Source organism: Kogia breviceps, chromosome 1, assembly GCF_026419965.1.
Source record: "Kogia breviceps isolate mKogBre1 chromosome 1, mKogBre1 haplotype 1, whole genome shotgun sequence".
In the NCBI taxonomy this organism is placed as follows: domain Eukaryota; kingdom Metazoa; phylum Chordata; class Mammalia; order Artiodactyla; family Physeteridae; genus Kogia; species Kogia breviceps.
This window is the reverse complement of record NC_081310.1, coordinates 79,922,102-79,941,217: the sequence shown is the minus strand read 5'-3', so window position 1 is coordinate 79,941,217 and position 19,116 is coordinate 79,922,102. Positions and strand designations below refer to the sequence as shown.

The 19,116-nt window shown below is 39.4% G+C and overlaps 1 protein-coding gene across 2 annotated transcripts in view; it reads left to right on the top strand.

Moving 5' to 3' along the window:
• NOTCH2 (notch receptor 2) overlaps window positions 1–19,116 on the top strand; it is a 182,463-nt gene that overhangs the window by 75,449 nt on the left and 87,898 nt on the right. For both annotated transcript variants that reach the window (XM_059071567.2, XM_059071559.2), the window contains exons 3-4: window positions 8,638–8,897; window positions 12,351–12,686. In XM_059071567.2, coding sequence (XP_058927550.1) covers window positions 8,638–8,897; window positions 12,351–12,686 — 596 coding nt within the window. The remainder of the gene's footprint in view (window positions 1–8,637; window positions 8,898–12,350; window positions 12,687–19,116) is intronic.

Genomic DNA, 19,116 nt, shown 5'->3' with positions numbered 1-19,116 from the left:
TTTTTCATTTTGGGCCCTACCTTTTAAAGAGGTTTTTGATGAACTAGAATCATCTAGTTGGGGCTAGGCAGGATAGCCCAGTTTTGAAGTACGTGGGCTCTGGAGTCATACCTGGCTTTGAATCCTGCTTCTGATATCTTGTAGCTCTGAAATCTTCATCTTTCTAAGCTTCAAGGTCCTCGTATACAGAATGGAGATCATAATATAACATAACTGTTAATAGGGAGTAATAAGAATAAAATGCTTAGCAAATACATAATACATAGTAAGTGCTTCAAAAATGTTGTTCACTGTTATTATTATTACTATTGTTATCTTAAGCATCAGAGAGCCACTAAAATGGTGAGTAAGTCTGGAATAGTCCAAAGCACTGAATCCTGGAAAAAAGAAAACAAAGAGTCAACATAGCTATCTTTAAATTCTTTTTTTAAATATATATACAAATTTATTTATTTATTTATTTATTTATTTATTTTTGGCTGCATTGGGTCTTTGTTGCTGTGCACAGGCTTTCTCTAGTTGCGGCGAGCGGGGGCTACTCTTCGTTGTGGTGCGTGGGCTTCTCATTGTGGTGGCTTCTCTTGCTGCGGAGCACGGGCTCTAGGTGCGCAGGATTCAGTAGTTGTGTCACGTGGCCTCAGTAGTTGTAGCTCACGGGCTCTAGAGCACAGTCTCAGTAGCTGTGGCACATGGGCTTAGTTGCTCTGCGGCATGGGAGATCTTCCCAGACAAGGGCTCAAACCCATGTCCCCTGCATTGCCAGGTGGATTCTTAACCACTGCGCCACCAGGGAAGTCCAATCTTTAAATTCTTGAAGGGCCACATGTAAGAGAAGCGGAAGGCTTGTTCCATTTTGTTCTAGAAGACAGGCATAGCCAGCAGGTGGAAATTATAGGGAGGCAAAATTATTTTTTTAAATAAGATATAACTCACATACTATTTAATTAAAACATTTTTATTGAAGTATAGTTGACTTGCAATGTTGTGTTAGTTTCTGGTGTACAGCAAAGTGATTCAGTTTTATATATATATATATATATATATATATATATATATACACACACACACACACACAGACACACACACACATATATATACTTTTACATTATGGTTTATTACAGGATATTAAATATAGTTCCCTGTGGTACACAGTAGGACCTTACTGTTTATTTTATATACAGTAGTTTGTATCTGTTAATCCTATACTCCTAATTTGTCCTTTGCCCATTCCCTTTCCCCTTTGGTAACCATAAGTTTGTTTTCTATGTCTGTGAGTCTGTTTCTCTTTTGTAAATAAGTTCATTTGTATCGTATTTTAGATTCCACATAAAAGTGATATCATATGGTATTTGTCTTTCTCTTTCTGACTTACTTCACTTAGTAGGATAATCTCTAGGTCCATCCATGTTGCTGCAAAATGGCATTATTTCATTCTTTTTTATGGCTGAGTAATATTCCAGTGTGTGTGTGTGTGTGTGTGTGTGTGTGTGTGTGTGTGTGTGTGTGTATGGGTATATACATATATATCACATCTTCTTTACCCATTCATCTGTTGATGGGCATGGACAGGTTGCTTCCATGTCTTGGCTATTGTAAATAGTGCTGCTGTGAACATTGGGGTGTATGTATCTTTTCAAATTAAAGAGTTTTGTCTAGATATTGATATATGCCCAGGAGTGGGATTGCTGTATCATATGGTAACTCTATTTTTAGTTTTTTTAGGGAACTTCCATACTGTTTTCCATAGTGGCTGCACCAATTTACATTCCCACCAATAGTAATTCACATGCTATAAAATTCACCCTTTTGAAGTGTACAATTCAGTGGTTTTTAGTATATTCACAGTTAAGTGTAACCATCAACATTATCTAATTTTAAAACATTTTCATTACCTTCCAAAGGAACTCTCTACTCCTTAGTAGTCCCTCTTCAGTTCCCCCTCTTTCCAGCCCCTGGCAACACTAATCTACTTTCTATCTGTATAGATTTGCCTATTCTTGACATTTCACAAAAATGAAATCATACAATATGTGGCCTTTTGTGTCTAGCTTCTTTCACTTAGCATGGTATTTTCAAGGTTCATCTGTGTCACAGCATGTATCAAATCTTTATTCCTTTTTATGGCAAATGATATTTCATTTTATGGATATGCCACATGTTATTTATCCATTCATCAGCTATGGACATTTGGGTTGTTTCTACTTTTCGTTATTATGAATAATACTGCTCTGAACATTCTTTACGGATTTTTTCATGGACTTACATTTTATCCCTCTTGGTATATACATACCTAGGAAGGAAGGTAGAATTTGAAGACATCAGAAAGAAAGAGCTTCCTGACATGGGGATCCACCCACACTGAAGAGAGTTCTATTGTTAAAGTAGTGAGCCAGTAATTTTATTTTACTTAACAAATACATGGCATTTACTATGTGCTACATACTGTTCTAAGTGCTTTACAATTATTTAAAACCCTACAAGGTAGGCACTATTTTTAAATTTATTTTACAACAAGGAGGTTTAGTAACTTGCTCAAGATCACTCATAGAATACATGGGACTGAATTCCAGGAGATCTGGTTCTAGTGTCTTTGCTTTTAATAATAGGACAAAATAACTTCAAGTATTTATTAAATTCTATTTCTCAGACATAATGCTTAACTACTTTTATTCAAGTAGAGGCTGTGGTCGTCTTTTAGGGATATTTTGGAAAGAATTATCTCTTTGGGTAGAAATTATCTTAGAGTGTCTTTAATCCCAAGGTTCTGTTATTACAAGGATGGATGGAAGTGGGGAAAAAGACAGCAACAAGATGTCTGGCCTGAGGCTTTTAAGATGATCAGAATTTTTTATCAGAAAGGGAACAGTGCGTGTGAATGATGAGTACTATAGGAATTCAGTTAACAAGACATCAGAACATGTTCATAAGTTATATATAATGTAAAAGGATTAACCAAAAATGACTTTTGAGATTGTGAATGGAAACCTTAGAAAAATGGAGGAATTAAAGTTTCATGGAAATAGAATCCTACTTTTGAAATGTTTAGTTTCAAGTATTGGCAGGATATATTAGGGTAAGTAGATGACCTTTAGTAAACTGAACATATGGAACTGGAGCTGTATACATGAAGGGCGTTGCTTAAAACAAAATGAACAATGACGAAAATAACAAATGCCTAAGAGAGAAAAGAGTAGTCCAGCCCAGACTTAAGTTGCAAGTGACCACAAATTGATGGGGAAGAAGGAGAAGAGGATTCAGAAATCTAGACTAAGAATTTACCAAGCTTTGAGATACAGAGGGAGTCATAAAAGCCAAATGTAAAACAAGTAGAGTGATGGAGGCATGGTCAGCAGTACCTCCTATAAGAGAGAGAATTTCCTTATGAAGAAATCTCAGATGAGACCATTGAACTTGACAAGGGGAAAGTCATTGCTCTTAGGACATAGTTTCTGGGCAGTAAGTAGAATGTAAGTTTTACTGCAAAGGAACAAATAAGAAAATGGAAAAGAAAGGGAAAATAGCTGTAAAATTAGGCTACAATTATAGAAGTTTGTTTGTGAAGGAAGAATTTGGAAAGGGAAATGAGGCTTAGTGAAAAATGTAGGTTAAAAGAGACTTGTACATGTTTTAAGGTAAAGGAATAGGCTGATGTCTAGCCCTCTAGAACATTTTAAATAAGAAAGTCTTAATTATTATACCAACAGTGGGTCTAGTTTCCCATAAAAATAAGACGTGTTTCTGTACATGGACTTCAGGAGAATAAATCAGTTGTACATCATATCTAAGTATTATCTCATTTAGATGAAGACCCATCATGATCTGCCTCCCAGTTATAGCTGTAATCTATTTTCTGCTACTTTTTTTTCTTAATCCCTTTGGTGGAGCCACAGAGGTCTCCTGGCTATTCCTCAAACATGCCAGGACTGTTTCCTATTTAAGGTCCTTTGCTTTTGCTGTTCGCTCTGCCTTGAACATGCTTTCCCTACATACCTACATGGCTAGTCCCTCACCCCATTCACGTTTTGACTCAAATGTGCCTTTCAGTGAGGCCTTTTCTGCATTTCCTATTTGAAACTGAAATACCTCACTTATCCACCTCCATTATCCCCAGTTCATTCCCTTCCTGTGCCCCTTTCTTGTTTTATTGTTTTACATAGCACTTAATGTCACATAACAAATTATATATTTTACTTACTAATTTTGCTTTTTGTCTTCTCCTACTAGAATTTAAACTCCACGAGTTCAAGGATTTTCCTCGCATTAGAACAATGCCTGGCACTTAGTAAATGTTTGTTGCATGAATGAATGAGTGAAACATTCTTTGTGGAAACTGATAGGAGAATGTTCTTCTTCATCATCAACATCATTATTAATAAGCATGTTGGATGCTATACATAGAATTAAGCTTCAGATATTCTATCAGTCAGGAATTGGCAAACTTTTTCTGTAAAGCACGGGATAGCAAACACTTTTTCAAGCCATATCATTTCATCACAACTACTCAACCCTGTTATTGTAGTGCGAAAGTAGCCACAGACAATCCCTCCATACATGAGTATGGTTGCGTTCCAATAAGACTTTATGTATGGACCCTGAACTTTGAATTTTACATAATTTTCAAATGTCGTAAAATATTATTGTTATTTGATTTTTTCCCCTCAACCATTTAAAAATGTAAAAACCATTCTTAGCTCTCCAGCCATAAAAAACAGGCAGTGGGTCAGAGTAGACCCACAAGCTGTAGTTACCACCTCTATTTTTACTGGTTTCTTAAACATACCTTAGTTGAAACTTATTTTTTCATACTGGTAGGAAGCAACAATGTAGATTAAACCTTAGTAATAGATAATTCAGGAATACGTTTGTTTGGCTTCAGAATCTGGCATATTGTTTTCATTTTCCTGGGAACCTTACGTTTTCATTACATGTTTATGAAGCTCATTTTTTTTTTTTTTTTTTTTTTTTCTGTACGCGGGCCTCTCACCGTTGTGTAGCACAGGCTCCGGACGCGCAGGCTCAACGGCCCAGCCGCTCCGCGGCACGTGGGATCCTCCCAGAACGGGGCACGAACCCATGTCCCCTGCCTCGGCAGGCGAACTCTCAACCACTGCGCCACCAGGGAAGCCCATGTGAAGCTCATTTTTGAATGAGTTTGCATTCTCCGAGCAGATGCCATATGATAGTGTTGGGGAGGTGGTGGAAGCAAAGCTGGGCAAAGCCCACCCAGGTTTAAAAGTTTGCCATTATTTACAAGGCAAAGAATTCCCGTGTGGGAGAATCCAGAGGTGTTAGCCAGGCTTAATGCCCAGAGGACTGTCACTGTGAATGAGAATTGTGTTGCAGTTTCTAATATCATCCATAACAGATATCTTGAATAAGCTGAAAATGCTTTTAATAATATAGCTCAGGGTTAATTTTACCTATGCTACGTTGGCAATTTTTCCTCCTTTACTTAAAAAATAATCAACAAATAACCTATTCTATTATAAAATCAAGCTGTGATTTGAATAAAGCATTATATTTTTCCTCAATAAGTGCAAAGAGAGAAAAAAATGTTTTTCATCTGCAAAACGTTTATGTATTTATAAAGTTTTTCACATACTTGATTTTGTTCAATTCTTACAACAGCTTCATGATGCAGGTAGCTTTATTAACTATTTAAAATGTGAGAGCTGATGGTGAAGTTAAGTATTGGATTGGTCAAAAAGTTCCTTCGGTTTTTAAGTAAAAATAAAAGACACATTTTTTAATTTTCACCAAGAACTTTATTGAACAGCATATTCACCGTTTTGTTCCACTACCTCCTGCCATTTTTCAGTCAACTTCATAATTCCATCTTCCCAAAACTTTTTATCATTTTGAGCAAAGAACTGTTCCAGGTGCCTTATATAGTCTTCCAGGGAATTGAAATTTTTTCAATTAAGAGAATTTTGTAAAGATGGAAATAATTGGAAATCCAAAGGTGCAATGTCCGGTGAACACAGCAGATGAATCAGAACTTCCCAGCCAAGCTGTAACAGTTTTTGCCTGGTCATCGAAGAAGCAGGAAGTCTTGTGTTATCCTGATGGAAGATTGTGCATTTTCTGTTGACTAATTCGGGATGCTTCTTGTTGAGTGCTGCTTTCATTTGGTCTGATTCAGAGCAGTACTTGTTGGAATTAATCATTTGGTTTTCTGGAAGGAGCTCATAATAAAGGACTTCCTTCCAATCCCACCATATACACAACATCACCTTCTTTGGATGAAGACCGGCCTTTGGTGTGGTTGGTGGTGGTTCCTTTCACTTGCCCCACGACCTCTTCCGTTCCACATTATTGTACAGTATCCACTTTTCATTGCCCATCACTATTTGTTTTAAAAACGCAATGTTTTCATTATGTTTAAGTAGAGAATCACATGTGGAGATACTCTCAAGAAGGTTTTTTTTCACTTAACTTATGTGGAACCCAAACATCAAAGCGATTCACATAACCAAGCTGGTGCAAATGATTTTCAACGCTTGATTTGGGTATTTTGAGTATGTCGGCTGTCTCCTGCATGGTAGAACATTGATTGTTCTCAATTGATGTCTTTATTTGATCACTATCAACTTCAACTAGTCTACCTGACCATGGGGCATCGTCCAGCGAGAAATCTCCAGCACTAAACTTTGCAAACCACTTTTGACACGTTTGATCAGTCACAGCACCTTCTCCATACACTGCACAAATCTTTTCCTTTTGCGTTTCTGTTGCGTTTTTACCTTTCTTGAAATAATAAAGCATAATATGCCGAAAATGTTGCCTTTTTTCTTCCATCTTCAGTACTACACAAAAATTCACCAATTTTGATGTTTTTAAAAAAATGTACACTGATATGACAGCTGTCACAATACAGTGTAACAAAATTGTTTCGAATGAAGTTAAAGACAACTAAGCTCTACTAGAGCCATATTCCGGAAAAAACTGAACGAACCTTTTGGCCAACCCAATAACTTGTCCAAGGTCATAGCACCAGGACTCCAAATGGGCCTCTTCACCATATGAGGTGCAGACTCCTCACTGAAAACCTCAGCCAGTCTTTTGTTTCAGTGCTGTGCCCTCTCCTCACTGCCTCTTATTCTCTAGCTTCATCTGTTCATGAGGATGCTCAGAGCTCTAGCTGCTCCTGGCTCTGCCACTCTTACAGTTCAGGGCTCTGGGAAAAGGTGAGGAGGCTGGGGTCAGTTAAATCACTGCCACTGTAGCTACTTGCTAGCTCTGTTTCCTCCTCCAGCCATTTTAGCTACTGTGTAATTCATCTGGGCATGTACTGTCTTAGTTCCCAAATATCTGGTTCTCCTTTTCTCAAAACTGTGACCTCTAAAGACCTCACCTGGTCAACCAGTGGCTAATAAAACATCACAGATATGGTTGGCAAAGACAAGAAGGAGTGAGACGGGACCCCAGTGCTTCAAGTCTGGGTGATTGGGAGGGTCAGAACATAGTGATTGAGCATCAGAAGATGTGATAGCATTTAAACACATTGGTTTAAATGTGTTATCTTTGAGGTAATGGTGGAACAGCCCTGCAGTTAGTTTTCTATCCTCCAAAACGTAAAATGGAGAAAGAGGCTGAACCAAATATCTGGGTTATGGCCAAATGGCAAGATTTATAGTTAGAATCAAAGACTTTGTGTTCCATTTAAATGCTTCTTAGAGGTCCCATTTGAACAACCTCTTCGTTATGAAAATGGAGACTTTCCATGCCTTTTTTATGGTGTTTAGAGAAAGCTGTTGTAAATATTACACACAATTTGGGATGGTTGTGTATCTTATGAATCAATGGATGGCATATAAAAAGATTCCTCAACACAGTGTGTGGAAAATGTTATAGAATGTTATTCTTGAATTGTTTTCCCTTCTTCACTTTGGTGTTTGTATGGTACCTTAGATATTTTAAATGTTATTTTAATTATATTCTGTGCTCTTTTTTTGGTTAGGAAAGCTGCCTGCTACTAATATCTTAACAGATTTAAGTTTCTGAAAAGCCCCTTTGAACCCTTCCCCATTCCTGTACCTCCTTTTTCTTTATCACAGTCTCAACCCCTTGAACATAACCCCGAAGTCTAAGTATAGGCCAACTGACGTCTCAGTGGAAACAAGAAAAGTAGAACTTATTATTTCTCAATGCTTGAGAGATATTTTATATATTTTAAATTGGAGAGGATAAGAGGCTCAGTCCATACATTATCATGTGAATGTCTTAATTCTATCAATTGACTTAGTCAAAATGAGAAAGTTAATGAATTTAATGACAAGTATCAACAGTGCTGCACAAATAGGTGCTGTTACAGCATACCAGCATGCATCTACATGAAAAAAAGCTATGGCTGTATTTTGCCTCTGAATAAGGGTCATGCTGACTGGCCATGGCAGACCATGCTGGGTCACCCACCTGATATTCTGTCACCTGCCAAAACTCAAAAAGATATGAGAGTATGCAGTTAAGTACTCTAAACACTTCTTCTCCTAAAGTGAGTCAGTTTTACAGTTGTACCTTTAGGTTTCTCAATTTACAGTCTAGTGTTTTCTTGAATGGACTGCGTTATCTTGTAAGTTTGGGGACTTATAAGAAGTCAAGAGTTTTCATGGACTCCTTCCTCTCTTTTCCATACAGATGCCCAGAGGGATTCTTGGGAGAATATTGTCAACATCGAGACCCCTGTGAGAAGAACCGCTGCCAGAATGGTGGGACGTGTGTGGCCCAGGCTATGTTGGGGAAAGCCACATGCCAGTGTGCCCCGGGCTTCACAGGCGAGGACTGCCAGTACTCGACCACTCACCCCTGCTTTGTGTCTCACCCTTGCCTGAATGGAGGCGCCTGCCATGTGCTTAGCCGGGATACCTATGAGTGCACCTGCCAAGTCGGTTTTACAGGTAACAAATGGGACTCAAGGCCATACTTTCCCCTTGTCAGCAGGTACTTTTATTTAGCATCTTTTAGATACTGTTATCTGGTTCTTTAGGGTCCCCCAACTCTGGTACATGTTTAACATTGTGGTAAGGAACTGGAATGTCCCAATCAACTATCCTTCAGTTCCTTTTGAAAGGGGAGAGAGAAAGAAAAAGGGTCAGATACTCAGAAGTAGTTGACTGCCTGAAGAATATATATCAGGATTGGGGATCAGAATGACTTCACTGTCACCGGAAGAAGAGTTGTTCGTGTTACTGATAACTTATTCCTTGAAATCTCCTCTCCCCAAACGTTCAGGGCACTGGCTTTTCGAGCTTTCTAAACTGATTGTTCCATTTGCTTCTACATTGCCTTATCCTTGTCCTCACGCATTTAATTTTTGTGTTCTTTGGAATTCTGTTTTGAGCCCTGTTTTGAGTCATAGCACAGCTTTCCCCAGGGAATCTCGCTGTCTTCAGTTGCTTCAACTCTCACCATCTTCATCCCTTGCTGATGCCTCTCGTGGTCATCCTTTTAGCTCCACGCCAACCCTGCCATTCAGGCTCATATTTCTAACCATCCGTTGCATATTATTCTTAGAAATTCGACAGGTACCTCAAACTCAACATGTTGATATAATAGTGGCACCAATGTACACTCCAAACACTCCAAACTAGAAGCTCCCTCTCACTTCTCTGTACCCCACTTAGACTCAGTCACCCAGTCTAATCTCTGAAATACCTCTCACCTGTCTACTCCTCTCCATTTCCTCTTCTGCTCTGTAGGTGAGGTCCAGGTCATCTCTCACCTGGACTCCTGCAGTTGTTTCCTAACTGGTTTCCTTGCCTTTACTTTCTCCCCCTCTTGTTCACCTGTCACATTACCACGGATCTTTAGCATAAATGCAGATCTTCTCACAAACTCACCTGCTTACCAGCCTAGTGACTGTTCATCGTCTGCAGAGTACAAACTCTTTTACATGGCTTGCGTAGCCCTTACAGTCTAGGCCTTACATCTTCTTATAGCCTCACTTCCTCACACGCATCTAGCTCTAGTGACGCCAGCGTTCTCATCATTTCCTGAAAATGTCATGCTTCCTGTTGCCTCCATGATTTTGCACACCCCTTTGCCTGGAACGCCCTTTTCTACGACTGGGGATTGCCCAATGTTATTGTAAACTCTTAGTGACTCTTTCTTGATTCCTTTACACAGTTAGTCTCTATGCTATGTTATTTTATGTGTCACATATTACTGTAATTAATTTTTACATGTCTCATCTGACTATATTGTGGGTTCTTCAAAGCTGGGTCTGAGCTTTATTCAGAATGAACCACACGTGTTTATGAAGTTAGACGAGAAAAAGAGAACTATCCATCATTTTGTCCCCCACTATATCAACAATTCTGTAAATCTAATAAAAAATGAAAGACATATTCAGAAAACTAGACTGGCTCATTTAGTTTGGAATACTTGTTCTACTGATTTTTCATTAAAAGGTGTTGTTACGGGTAGAAGATAGTTAGGATGATCCGTTATTTCCATCATGACTATGACAGCATTGATACTGTGAGTCACTGAAGAGATTTGGTGGTTAAGAGAATAATTTTTTCCTGATTGTCAGTTTCGAGTTGTTTGGCTCCACAAGGCAAAGGGAAGGCATATCTATTTAACACATTTTATTCCTGACTAGTGGAAATGGCAGTAGTGCCTTCTTCATAACTAAAATGTTACTCTGAAATAACCCTCAAATTAAAATGTATTCCTTTGCCATGAAAATAAACTCTTCTTGGTGGTCTGCAGGGTTCTGATCATCTTTACACATCTGCCACTTTTGTCTGTCACTTTAGGAACTGCCACAGGTCAAGCTCACCCTTTTGGTTTTGGGATAGCTCACTATACCACCTCGTCAGACCGTATGAGCTCACCTCACTCATAAAGAAACAGAGGCAGGAAGTTAGTGCTTGTACAAAACGTATATGGGAAACCAAGGTCAGAGACCTTCTTGTTTCAGTTGTAAGCAAATACTCTGATATACACAGTTTTCAAAAGTAACCATTTTTATCTGTTCTCCATTGTAGGTAAGTAACTCTCAGAAGAAAAACTAGGAAGAAAAATTGAGGCTCCTTCATTTTCTCTCTGCTTAGCACTCTGAGATATACATGCTGTACCCAAATTTTTATTGCACCTTTTCCCTTTGATTTGATATTCCTTATAGGCAGAGAGCGCTTCTATGTGCTCAAGTGTCACCTCTCTCTCCCTTTTAGAGAAGCTGTCATGACTGTCATTTGCGTTTCTCTGGGGTCAAAGATTTGGATGTTTATCTAGACAACCAGTTGCAGTACTAACAAATTCCGGGGGTTCTCATATCTCTAGTTTTGAAAAAAGCTTAAACTAATGAAAACAAAAAACCACGTGAATACCAAATTTACTAGTAGCATGGGAGTATTTTTTTTTCTCTCTCTTTCTACCTCAAAGAAACTGCTTTGATTCCTTTGAGTTATGCCTTGAGATTCAGTACTTTCTTCCTGCTTCTTTCTAGTACTTTCCTACCTGAGAGAGTCCACAAGAATTACCTTTCTAGACCTTTATTCTCATGACAGCTTCTAGTTATTTCCATATATAAGAAGCCAGAGAGTCTTTATCTCCTTCAAACACATCCAGCAATATTTTTGTCAAGACCACAATCAACAAAATGTTTCCCAGAATACGTGTGCATGTGTGTTGTGTTTAAGGGAAATAGAAGTCACATTGACTTGTTTCTATCATCTAAGAGGTCTGTTTAGTCATAATTTATTGTGGAAAATATCAATACATTTTATTCATTCAAAAGACATGATTTGAGAGCCTACTACAGGGATCTGACCCCTGCCAGTGTGACAGGTGATATAAAAAGAAACAGCAAACTTGGGGTATATGTTTGCATGTGCCAGGGTGTGTGTGTGTGAGGGAGAGGGGGTGGGGATTTGGGGAGCTGAGGGGAGCATTAAGGATGACTTTACAGCAGTGATGACTTATGAGTAGAGCTGTCAAGATAAGTTGAAGCCCATTAGGTAACCACAAAGGAAGATGGCCTTCCAAACAGAGGAGCAGCTTATGCAAAGACAAGCAGGTGTGAGACAGTAGGTGGATCCAGACCCTTCTGGATCCTGTGCTGCAGGGATTGATGTAGGCTTCCTGTGACTAACCTACAGTCCCTCCCCCTCCCATGTGATCCACTGAGTGTTTGTGTCTCAGCTGAGGGTCCTGGAGAGTGAGTGCCCCTGTCAGGTGAACTTGAGGAAGCTCTGATATGGACTTCCTATAAAATTCAAAGAGCTTAGGGACTCTCCACGCAGTGGCTCCCTTACGTCACCCTTTGGGTGGGAGATGTGGGGTGGTGGGATGGGGCTGACCCTCATTTCTGTGGGCAGTACTGAGTTCTGTTATCTTTCCTCTAGGTAAACTGTGCCAATGGACCGATACCTGTCTATCTCAGCCCTGTGCAAATGGAAGTACCTGTACCACTGTGGCCAACCAGTTCTCCTGCACATGCCTCTCAGGCTTCACAGGGCAGAAGTGTGCAAGTGATGTCAATGAGTGTGACGTTCCAGGACAATGCCAGCACGGTGGCACCTGCCTCAACCTCCCGGGTTCCTATCAGTGCCAGTGCCCCCAGGGCTTCACAGGCCAGCACTGTGACAGTCCCTACGTGCCCTGTGCGCCCTCCCCTTGTGTCAATGGAGGCACCTGCCGGCAGACTGGTGACTTCGCCTTTGAGTGCAACTGCCTTCCAGGTAAGGAGTCCCCCTAGTGTCCTGGGTTGGGGGATGCACCTCCAGCAGGAAGGAAGGGGATGGGTGCGGTTCAATTGTTCCTTTAAGAAGTATCCTTCCCAGGAGGGAAAAGGGGAAGTGAGAATTTTGTGTGGGGTGGTTTGCTGGTGAGAGAGGAGTTTTATGGGCCCATGTGGTCCGTAAATTGAGCAGGGGGTAATTTAACATGTCAGGGTTTATGATGATGAGTGGCTTGGAAATTGTTTATTGTACTTTTTGGAGGAACAGTGAGAAATAAGGGACACAGAGCTCTGGGAAAGCGATAGACAAGTCTATGGAATGGAAAGGAGCACAATGAGAATTAGACATTGAAAAATGTGTATGTATGATTAATAAAATGCTTTAAACTGAATTGACAATAATAATCGATGATCAACTTTCCTATATGTTTCTACCTCTGATAGAATAATGGATTATTTTACTATCTACCTAATTGTACCCACCTACTCTTCTGTGATTTTCACTGAGCTTCTGATCTTTAGAACCCTCTCCATGTAGTCTCTCTGACTTTGGGGTAGCCCTGCCCAGACTTGAAGTTGGAGAATTTTAGAACTGGGGTGGCAGTGGTGCTCTGTTAATCAGTGGACACTCTTTAATTTAATTTAATTTTTTTAACATCTTTATTGGAGTATAATTGCTTTACAATGGTATGTTAGTTTCTGCTTTACAACAAAGTGAATCAGTTATACATATACATATGTTCCCATATCTCTTTCCCTCTTGATAGATTATGTATGGCATAGCCATACATAACCCCAAGGTAGAAGCAAAAAGAGGAACAGTGTATGGGAGCTTGGGGCCCAGTGTTCTGTAGGATGGAAAAAGGAGCCCGGCTGGCGGATTCACAGAACTCCTTATAAAAATGATGAGGAGGCTGAAAACCGAGAATTTTGATTGGGAACAGAGCACAAGCAGCTGGAGCAGATGAATTACTAGGCAACAAAGATTCTGCTTTTTATACAAATAACCTTAGTGCAAAAACAAAAGAAAGAAAACTGTAGGGGGGAATAATGTGCTAAGTAAGCAGAACTGCCTCAAAAAGAAGTTGTTTTAGCCAGTCTTTTGGAGTAGGAATCTTAGATTCTGGTGTTGTGGATATGGTTCACATATAATGGGATCGTTTGTTTTATCTTTTGGGGATTAAAGGTCATATGTTGGTCCTCGGGATAAAAGCAAATGGTAATTTATTCATTTCATTCAGTTAAAATTTACTGGCTGCCAGCTATGTTCTAGGCACAGTGCTATGTGCTTGAGATACAGCAATACAAGACTGCCACATAATAGAAAAGGATACCATTTAACTCTAAGCCACAAGAACAAACTATTTAGTTGCATTGCTTTCAGTTTCTCTTTCAATGAAGAATAGATAATGCTGTCATTTTAGACACTAAATATTTATTTACCTAATATTACTGTCATCCACATTATCTTGTAGAAGGAATAACTAAAAGATATCTTTCTTCACTCCTGTTTTTGTTTGCATTTTAAGGGTTAAAAGAAGGAAATAGAAATGTAAACAATTTAATTTTGCAAATTTTCTTATAGTCTAATATTCTAATAGCCTAAGTGGCTAGTAATTGAGGTTAGTGCAGTTTATTGTAGAAGGCTAAATGTGTTTTTTAGTTTCAAGAAAATTACTTTTAACAGTTGCCTAGAACAAGAGGTTGATTTGGCAGCAAAGTACTAACGGGAAGTTAGAGAAGTCAATAAAGGAAGTTTTTAGCAGGGAGAGAGTGATTATTCACTCCCATACCCTCTGCATTGTTATCCATTAGCCGCGATAACAACCTTAGGGAATTCTGAGAGTGTGTCCAGGAAAGGATCTGTCAAACCAGAATAGTATCTCCTCCTTGAGAAAGGAAATAACCAAGGATTCCACAGCTGAGAGGTTGCCAGGGCTGGTGGGATGGAGTAAGGAGATCCTGGCTATCTCTGACACTCCGCTTATAGTTTAAAGCAAGACAGTTTTTTACACACTGACGAAGTGTGTGTATGTGTGTGTATGTGTGTGTTTGGGATCAGGATGGGGGGTGCAGCTCTGGGGGCAGAAGATTTGGCCAAGAGCTTACTAACATGTGTTTAATGCCTTTTATGAGTCAGGCACTGTGCCAGGTACTTCTGCTTCCATTAGCTCCATTACACAAAAACCTTGGGGATAGGTATTGTTTTTCTAGTTTCCCAGGTGAAGCAACTCAAGTTTGGAGATGTTAAGTGATTCACTCAAAGTTGCACAGCTGACATGTGGTTAGGCTGAGTCCTGAAATCCAAGCAGGTTATTTCCAAAGCCCGTGCTTTGTACATCTTGTTGCATGACATTGTACTACTTGTCTTCCCCTGAAGGTGCTTTGAAATGTGTTAAGACTTTTTGTTAAATGCTTAGAGGTGTTTGGATTTAAAAAATGTAGGTTCATGTTAGAAGAAAAAGGAGACACTTCTAATTATGATCAGACAGTATTTGTTACATACATACATATCATGCAGATATTTAAAAACAGTTAAGTAGGCTAGTTCTTGCCTTTCAGGGTCACATGATCTAAAACAGATGACGACAGCTTGGACCATATATAGAAGGAAATTAAAAAAGAATTTAAAACAATAGATAATGCAATAACACTGTGAATAAATATATATTTATACAGTGTATACGATTTTATGCTCATTGTTTTTATGTCCCAGGTGGAGTTTGCAAAGTATTAACTTTATTTCCACATGGGGAAATAATGCCTGGAGATGATTTTCTTTTACAGAGTCCTTTTCATAATGCAGTACCATTCTCCTTGTCCCTCCCCCATTGCCCTCCACACTGTCTACGAGACTAAAATGTTACTTAAAATAATAATTACTATCTCAATGTAAACAAGACCATTATTTGAAGAGAATCATTATTTCAGTTCTAAAGGTGGGGAAACCAAGTCAGCAAGAGGCAAAGTAGCTTTTGTCCAGGTTCTGCAATTCTCAGATGGCTACTTCCCACCACATTTCAAGTCTTTGCAGTTTTAACTGAAGCCTACCTTGATCACCCTATTTCAGGTTGTAACCATTCCCTTCCCCCTTCATTACTAACCTTTGTCTACTTTTTCTTTTCTTTTCTTTTCTTTTTTTGTAGCACTTGTCATCATCTTACTATATAATTTGTGCTATATAATTTACCTCATTATGTCTATTGTTTATTGTCTGTCTTTTCTAAATTCTGCTGCCTCTTCCCCTCTCCAGAGTGAAAGCTAGGATCTTTGTTTTTATTTAGTGATATGTCCCAAGCACCTAGAAACCATGCCAGGTATATAATAGGCACATACCTATTGATTGACAGATTGAGTTTAGTATAATATGGTAGTATTGAGAACGTAACTTTGGTCTTTTCGTTTTCTTCCTGGTAACATGCACCCTAGACTTAGTCTGTCTTCTCCTTCTGTACTTGTTTATACTAGTACTGCGTAAAAAGAATTGGAGTTCTTTTCAACTCTGAAAGTCAGTGAACCCCACATAAGTTAGTGATTATTTTTGAGTGGTTAAGATATAGTTCTTTTCCTGCAAAGGGCACTGTAGTTACTGAGTTGATTTTAGAATTATTTTAAGACTGATGGGGAGGGAATTAAAACTGCAAGAATGACTCATCCTGTGTAATAAAGACAGAAGTGTTTCTCCATAGAGGGAAGAAAAAAGGAATATATTCAAGAGGGAACTGATAGAATCAAACCAAGGAACTGTATTTCATCTTCTTGGATCAGCAACTGTTAATAATCCAGATCCTTATGAACTACCATTAGGTAAAGTTTTTAGCAGAAGCCCTGAGGAGGAACACTCAACCAGAGTAATTTTAACAAAAGAACAAAATAGAAAATAAATTCTTGAATCACGGATTCCCCATTTTTTTGGGTTAGTGGGGAGAGAATGAGTTAAACTGGTTTTATGTTTGTGGATATTTTAAGAAGTAACACAGTCAATCAGAAAGCAGTGGGTTGTTTGTATCTCCTGGCTGTACCTGTGAGTTCACAGTTGGATAGGACAGTCCATTGATGGACTTTCCCTTTTTCTTTCTCTCCTGTACCTCCTTATTTCTTTATGATTTTTAAACTTCATAAAAAGCTGTCTGATCCATCCTCTCCAAACAAGGAAGGTTTATCCTTTGTAAATCACCTCTGTACTTTATAGGCTGATTATATGTAATATCCCTATATCATTAAAATAAAGCTTAACCACATTTTTTGGCTTTTGTGTCTGCTCTGCAGTTGCTGAGCTTAAAAACTGTTAGAAATAGTTCCCTCTTGCATTCTCATATGCACGGGCATGTGATGTTCTCTTGGGTATTATACTAATCATATTCTGGCAGGTTTCACTGGAGCAGATGCAGAAATTGTCATACCATTTTGCAGGGCGCATTATTTTAGCTCCTCTAACCTGGGCCCTTCATCTAGTTTTACTTGATGTTCCTGGAAGTTTTTCCTGTTCTGCCATGCTTGGCAGTTTTGCCCATGCTATCTCCTCAGCCTTCTGTCACTTACCTCCCCCACCCACCCTGCCTTTTAATATAGAGCTTATTCCTTATGATGTGTCAAAGGCACCTACTTCACTGAAATGCCTTCCATATTCCCTACCCCCTGGGAACTAGAGACCTTCTGAGGTCTTTCACAACCTGTATACATCTAGCACGGCATTTATCAAACTGACTGTTCATCCTTGCCAGTAGACACCCTCATTTTAATCCCCCCCACCCCCAGTATCCAGCTTACTGCCTGGCACAAAATTGAGACTTAATGAATATTTGACAAATGAATGAATTGAATGTGATAGAGAGGAGAATTCCTATATTCTATAATTTTTTAAAATGCTCGGAATTTATTTCTTTTGAACCCCTTTATTCATTTCTCTGACTTCTTTGGAGGTGAAGTTAGAAAGGGAAGTGGAGATGATTTGGGAGCTACAGAGGGAGGCAGGTAGGAGCAGCCACCTGGGTGGGTGGTGGGGCAGGCATCCAGGGGCCAGTCATGGGGTCGGTGAGCTCATTGGGGCCCATTCAGAGGACGGATGCAGTGTGCCGAGGAAACCAGTGGGACAGAGGTGGGCCCCGCTTGCTCTTGTGACAGGTTTCTTCCCAGAGGCGGGGGAGAAGGTAGCACGTAGCTGTTTACTTTTGTGCCTTTGTCCAGTTCCGGGCATCCCTGGGTTTTCCTCACTCTTTCATCCCTGTGCACAGAAACTCTTCCTGAGGACCTTCAGCCTGGCCTGGGAGAATCCTGGTTGTGTCATTTCAGCTTCCCCTTTCTGCTGTCTTCTTTGTGCCTCTGTACCAAGCCTTTCCACCCTCACACCTCCTGGGGGCTGAAAATGGAAAGATATGGAAGCTGTCTTGAGAGATTCTGTTCTCTACGTGGGATGACAAGTTCTAAAGACACTTTTCTTCTCCCCACCCTCACTGTCATCATTTATCAGTTATGTGGCCCGTGGTTTTATAAGAGCACAGCCTTAAAATGTTCCTTCTGAGTTTAATTTCTTTCTTTTTGGCCTTTTAAGGATGTGAATTGGCTTTAAGCAGTGGACTCCTTTTAGTACAGTCATGTGTGCCTTTCTGTAAGTCTTTTACACCCATCCCACCCACAGGTCTGGAGACTTGTCTGTTTCCCTTTCCCTTAAAACATTTTTAAGAAGTGATTCCACTATAACTTATTCATTTAAGCCTTACCCTCCCTCCCTACTCCCCTTGCCCTTGGGTAGACTTTCTTATAAGAATTTGCTAGCTATTTCCAAAAAGAGTGCTGTAACTCTATTTTTAAAGCATAAATCCTGTCTTAACTTTGGAGGAGAACTGATTTGGTTAGGGTTTTCTCAGAGATGGGAACTTTTGACCCAAGATCAGTTTTTCATATTAATGAAAGGGAACTCTGGGGTCCCAGAGATCATACTGATTGAAACTGAATAAAATTTCTGGTTGAGTACTGACTCCTACCTACTAGGCATTTAAACTTGGGTAGGTCAGCCACATGACCTTTACCTTCTTTATCTGTAACTTAGAAGGATCAGAGTAGATAATCTCTCAGGGATGCTTTGATCCCATTGATATATAATATTGAGTTGGCCAGGAAGTTCGTTTGGGTTTTTCTGTAACATGTTACGGCAAAACCCAAGCGAACTTTTTGGCCAAGCCAATAGTATTAGCTAATATGTGTAAAACCCTTCCTGTGCAACAGGCATTGTTTTAAGTGCTTTTCCTTCTAATATAACAGCTTTATTGAGATATAATTTGCATACCATGTAATTGTCTCTTTCAAAGTGTACAGTTCAGTGGTTTTTAGTATATTTAGTGGTTTTTAGTATATTTAGATATATGTAACCATCACCACAATCAATTTTAGCTCATTTTTATCACTTCAAAAGAAACTTAGTATTCATTAGC